Here is a 6,000-nt window from a genome sequence, read left to right as displayed (position 1 = left end):
AAACAAAGCCAGATATGTACGCCAGGAGGGTAAAAACGCCCTGATGGCAGTCTTGCAAAAAACCAAAATCAAAACAACAACAACAACAAACAAATCCAAGAAAGAAGAAAAGGGTGCCTTCTGTGATTCCTAGCGGTGGCATAGAGGGGGTTGAGGTGAAGGCTTTTCTTGACCGTATAGAGAATTCAGAATCGGGAGGCCTGGCATTTATCCGGTCTGTTCACCGCCGGCTCGGTGGGGACCGTGCCGGGAGAATCACCTACCGGGCTTTTGATTTCACCTCGTCGGGGGCTTTGGTTGCCCCTTCTGCGCCTTGGGTCCCCTTTCTGCGCCTCGGGTCCTACCCGGGGCTGGGCGCGCGTGCCCATTCTCCGTACCTCCACGAGCTGATTGCGGGCAGCCGGGCGCGGGGCCGCGGGGCGGGGACCAGACGGCGGCGGGCGGCGCTCCGGCGCGCAGCGGGTTAAGGCGGCGGGGGCGGTGGCGAGGGGAGGAGGGAGCGCGCCGGCGGCGGCGGCCCGGCTGCGAGCGCCCGCGTCCCCGGACCGCAGCGGGTTAAGCGCCGCCCGCGCGGAGAGGGCTGAACCCGCAGCCGCCGCTCCGAGCTCGCATTCGGATCCGCTAGAGCAGGAAGATGGCGACGGACGGCGCGAGCTGCGAGCCCGATTTTTCCCGCGCCCCAGAGGACGCGGCGGGGGCCACGGCGGAGGCGGCGGTAACCGAGGTCCCCGGGTGGGCGCGGGGAGGGTGTAGACGCGGGCCAGGGCTCCGGCTGCACCGGGCTTGCCCCCCTGGGGCGCTCCGCAAGCCCCGGCTCCCCGGGGTGCCCCCTCCCCACGGTGCTTCACGGCCGGAGCCCGGGTCGAGGCGGGTGAGGCGGCTGCCTGGGCTCAGGATCCCTTCTTGTCCTTTCCCTGCCCTGCGGGAAGCAGTCCCAGTCCGCTCGGTTCTCGGGGCTCCCTGCGTGCGTCCTGAGCGACCCCTACGCCCACTCCCTCGGCTGCGGCGGGGTTTGGCCAGGGGCGGGGGCTGGGGTGTGTTTGTAAGCGAACTTGACCCCCATTGTTCGCCTCCCGCTGTGCGCGTGATTGAGGGCTAGTGTCTCGGGGCTGCCTGGCATCTCTCAGCGGACCCCGGAAGGCGGCTAGGGGGAGACGGGTCATCGCCAGGCAGGTGTGGGGATGCCCATTGTGTGTGTGTGTTCCTGTGCCTGAGGCCCCTTGAGAGAGGTCCGGTGCCCGGCTGTGGGCGCTGCTGCCCGCCGCTGCTCGTCGGAGCTTTGGGTTCTAGCTGCCTGCTGCCCCGCCACTTGGTGAGGGGTGGGAAGGTGTCCTCGTTCTTCCCAAGAAGATGTCCGGGCAAGGTGGAGATTTAGCACCTAAGTGGCAACACATTGTTCTTCGCTGGGCTCTGGAAGCCGAATGAGCTTCCATCCATCGCCGGCCCCACTTTCGGCCCCAGAATATCCCCGTGCACAGACCGAATGGTGGTTTCCAGCCCGTACCTTGGGGGAGGGCTGGACCCACGTTTCCTGGGTGGAAACGTTTTGGGCGTTGAGAAGCAGCTGCAGGAGCTGCAGGGAGCTGCAAAGAAAGGCAGCCCTTGGGAGCGCCTCCCACCCTTGGCGCGATCCCGCTGCCCTAGCCGGAGATTTCGGGTGGGATAGAGCGAGAGGAGAGCATGGAGGCCCCTCAGTTTTTTCCTAAGCAGAGTCGGTGCACGAGCAGCAGAGGGCAGGGCCAGGTGTGAAAAATCTGGGTTGCTTTAACTTCTTCCCTGTTTGGACGTGGGGTTTTCTGGAGGGAGAGAGAGGTGGAAGAAGCTACTTGAGCTGAGCCTGGGGAGGAAAAGAGAAACAGAGGGAGAGGAGGAAAAACGGAGGAGGAGGAGGAGGGCTCCTGATTTCCACTTGTGAAACTTGGAAGTTTTAATTTGAAACTTTTAGGAAAATTGGTTTTTCATTATTTGCTTGGAAAACGTGAATTTAAGATTTCAAACGAAACCTGCTCTCTTGTGATGCAGTGTATTAGTTACCCTAAGGAAGCCAGCTCTTAAGACAACACCAGCCTCTCTGGGAAGTTGAAATGATTGGGTACCTTCTACCCCAGGAGATGCTATGGGGAGAGGAGTAGGAGGGAAAAGAAAGAGGTAGGGGTGTGTGTGTTTGTTTCCCAGGAAGGTTGAATTTGTTTAATCGACTTAGAACAGGCTTCTTTCTGTTACTCTCAGTATTTATTCACCTGATGATTAAACCAAACACAAACATCTGATTTATGGTCTGTAGCTGTTCTGTAGTTTTATTGGGTTAGATTGCAAACAGAATCTTGGACACCAGACAGATTTTTGTGTTAAGGTCAGTGTTCCCTTTCTGCTGTTTAAAATTTTCAGGAGTCTGATTTTTCATTGTGGATAGGTGGGGATTTTATAATTTCACCGTGTTTAATGGTAATAGCCATGAAAAATCTGTGAAAGTAAAACTTGTTATTTTTATAGAATCCTTTAGAAAATGCAACAAGGATGCTTAATCTAATAGTGTTTTTTTTTTTTTTAAATAACTTAAGACTTAGTAGTAAAATTCTGATGATGGCTTATTGTATAGTAAACTGGGCATTTTACTTTTAATTTAATGAGGTGTGGTCCTCCCAAAGCAGCCACTTGACTTAGACTGATTTTTAAATTAAAGCTAGGTTGAGGAATGATAATTATCATTTTAACTGCTTCTTATCTAATGGTTAAAAATCAAAGGCATATTTATGCATTTAGGGTTAATGGCAACTGAGAACTTAAATTTTTTTTTTTTCATTTTGGGGAACTTTTTTTTTTTCATTTTAGAGATTTATTTCATTTCAAATTAGTTTACATATTATGCATTTTTATATGTACATTTGGCAGTCATGAGCCAATGGAGACTCCAAAGCAGTAGGCTATTTTTGAAAGTGAGTGTTTTCACTAAGTTTTGACTATTTAGATTGTTGCTTAGAGACAAGTTTAATTTATAGTTTTCAGCTTAATGTGATTTTCAGTGGAGTGTTTTAAATTTAGTTTGTGATCCTTGTTCTTAGCTGTTTAAATCCTGAAAGCATCCCAAGTGTAAAGCTGGGTAACAGCTACATTATTCAATAGGATCATATTAATAGTCTTTGCTGTGAACCATGCGAGAGACCTGGGTTATTTTCAGTGCTTTAGCCAAATGTGATGACTTTTATAGGCTATATTGCTATTTCTACTCTGAAAATAACTCCTAATGGATAAGGCAGTATGGAAAACAGAAATCTTCCTGCTTTTTTATTGTCACCAAAGAATTTAAGAGTGAAAGGAAAATGGAGGTCTTTTTAATGCTATGTTTGGAAAACTGACCAACATTCTTGTCATTCTGGACTTTTCTGGAGCAGCTAATATGCAAAAAGTAGATATAAATTTTTGTTGTCATGGTGATAGTAACAAGAAAAAAACTTGGACAGTGGTTTTATTAAATGCAAAATAGTAATGTTAAACATATTAACCAGCTAGTACCATGGAAATTTTTGTTTTCCAGGTGACAGTATTGAATGTAAACGCAAAGAAAGCACTTTCTTAGCCAATTTTGCCAACCTGCTTTTGAAAAAATCTATAGTTATATGGCAGCTATAGAAATTGAAAGTTTCACACATAATTTTTAAGTAGGGAATAATTCAGATTTAACACATTACTGACCACTCACCAAGATGGTGGCATCATGAGTAACATCTTTGCTGCCTTGAAGTAACACATTCCCATGGTGGAAACTGATAAATACCAAGGAATCAAATCAGACATGATGGTGTCATGAAAGGCACGAATAATTTATATTAAGAGTCTGGGGAAGAATTGTCCTGGAGATGATCCCTAGTGGAAGGACCTGGAAACATTCCACAGAAGGATGGCATTTGAGCTGGGTCTTGAGATGGAAGGAGGACTTGGAAGTGGAGACTGCAGGAAGCTGTATGCCATGTGGCTGGTTCTTAGGATTCTTTGAAAGGTGGCTTGGGGCACATGTGAGGGGCTTTCCAACGCGAGCCTACAGGGCTCAACTTAAGTCTCAACAGTGTGCTTTAGAAAGATAGGTTAGAAGTTGAGGAAATAGATTAAAATATTCCCCCACGATTAGAATATAACTGATGTTTTCAACATGCTGCTTTTCACTTTTTTTTCTTTGTAAATGTGTATTTCTGTTTGTGCCTGTTTTTTGACTTTATTGTTGTTGGTATTGTTGTTACATTTCTCGCAGGAGCAGTTTTGTTTAGAGCAAAGCATTTGTCTTCTCTGTGATTGAATCCATGCCTCAGCCTGATTGCCAGTTGGTTCTATCCTCTTGTGTTTCATGTAACTTTATGAGGTGAGAAAATGTTTCACAGACTGAGTACTTACTCAGCCATTTACAAATATCTGCTGTTGATCTTATGGACAGCAAGGCTGTGGCTAGGACAAGCAGCCTCCTTCAAGAAAAGCAGTATGGATTTTGTTTCTAAAAGAAAGCAAAGGTTAAGCACTGTGCCGGGCACATACTTGGCAGGTGTTCACTAATCTTTACTGAAGAAAGAAAATGAACACTCAACAGGAAGCTGTGTTATAATACTTAATTTTGATTGGCTAATTAGGAAATTTACTTTGTGTGTTACTGGATGTCATGAAACTGGTCTGAGATTTGTAGTAATTAACATTATAGCTGTTACAGAGCTTTTCTTGTTTCTGAAAGATGACCCTGATTCTCTGAGTTTTTTTTGTTGTTGTTGTTCTTTCTGATTTTTATTTGTATATTGTCTCTTTCCAAACTGCTTTTCTCAGTGACATTTCAGATATTTCACAGGTATATATTTTTTAAAATTTAATATCCAACACTGTTAGTTTTCCCTTTAGATTCTGTCTTCAGAATAATGGTTGAGATGGTAACTGCATCCCTCCCATCCTGAATTCTTTCTATAAATAGAGTCAAGGTCAAATCACCCACTGGGGTTTTGGAGGGAGCTGATGATTGAGGGGGGGTCAAGGCAGAAATGGAAGGAAGTTTGGAAACAGGAAAAGGGGAATAAAGGGAAGATTGGGCAGCAAGACAGTTAGGCAAGGCTTTGGAATAGTCTGCAAATGCCTAGAAATCTGGGACTAGAATTCAACTGTAAATGTGCCTGGGAAAGATGGAATAGTTTCTCTTCTTTCTGCCCCCATAAGCACATCTGCATGTTGCTTTAGAAAAGACTTTATTTATTTTTTTAATGTTTATTTTTGAGAGAGAGAGAGAGAGAGAGAGAGAGAGAGGAGTGGGGGAAGGAAAGAGAGAGAAAGGGAGACACAGAATCTGAGCTGTCAACACAGAGCCCGATGTGGGTCTCAAACTCATGCAAGATCATGACATGATACAAAATAGGAAGCTTAACTGACAGAGCCACCCAGGCACCCCTATTTGTTTATTTAAAAAAAACATTTTTTTAAATGTTTGTTTATTTTTGAGAGAGAGAGTGCATGCATGCAAGTGGGGGAGGAGCAGAGAGAGAGGGGACACAGAATGTGAAGCAGCCTCCAGGCTCTGAGCTGTCAGCACAGAGCTTGACGTGGGCTGGGACCGACAGACTTTGAGATCATGATCTGAGCTGAAGTTGGAGGCTTAATGGACTGAGCCACCCAAATGCCCCTATTTATTTTTTAAAGTTTATTTTGAGAGAGAGAGAGAATGAGAGCGAGAGCAGAGGAGAGGGAGAGAGAGGGGGAGTGAGAGAATCCCAAGCAGTCTCCACACTGTCAGCACAGAGCCCAAGGCGAGGTTCAATCTCATGAACTGAACCCTGAGATCATAATCTGAGCTGCAATCAAGAGTGGGATGCTAATTGACTAATAAACCACCCAGGTTCCCCTAGATAGGACTTTATTTGAATGTATTTGAATGTATTCAATCTCTATTGGCACTCCTTTGCCAGATTTGTTATAACATGAAAAAGGAAGCTTGTCTTTTTTCTTAGATGTCAGGTAAAGAAAAAAAAAATGGAGAAC

The 6,000-nt window shown here is 46.1% G+C and overlaps 1 protein-coding gene across 2 annotated transcripts in view; it reads left to right on the top strand.

The window, feature by feature from the left end:
- The first annotated feature begins 522 nt into the window (after positions 1 to 522).
- Positions 523 to 6,000, top strand: part of CTTNBP2 (cortactin binding protein 2) — a 149,874-nt gene continuing 144,396 nt past the window's right edge. The window contains exon 1 of one of the 2 annotated variants that reach the window (XM_043589331.1): positions 523 to 715. In XM_043589331.1, coding sequence (XP_043445266.1) covers positions 635 to 715 — 81 coding nt within the window. In that variant the 5' untranslated portion in view covers positions 523 to 634. The remainder of the gene's footprint in view (positions 716 to 6,000) is intronic. The other variant, XM_043589329.1, reaches the window with a different exon arrangement.

Source organism: Prionailurus bengalensis, chromosome A2 (assembly GCF_016509475.1).
Source record: "Prionailurus bengalensis isolate Pbe53 chromosome A2, Fcat_Pben_1.1_paternal_pri, whole genome shotgun sequence".
Lineage (NCBI taxonomy): Eukaryota > Metazoa > Chordata > Mammalia > Carnivora > Felidae > Prionailurus > Prionailurus bengalensis.
This window is presented reverse-complemented; position numbering and strand designations above follow the sequence as displayed.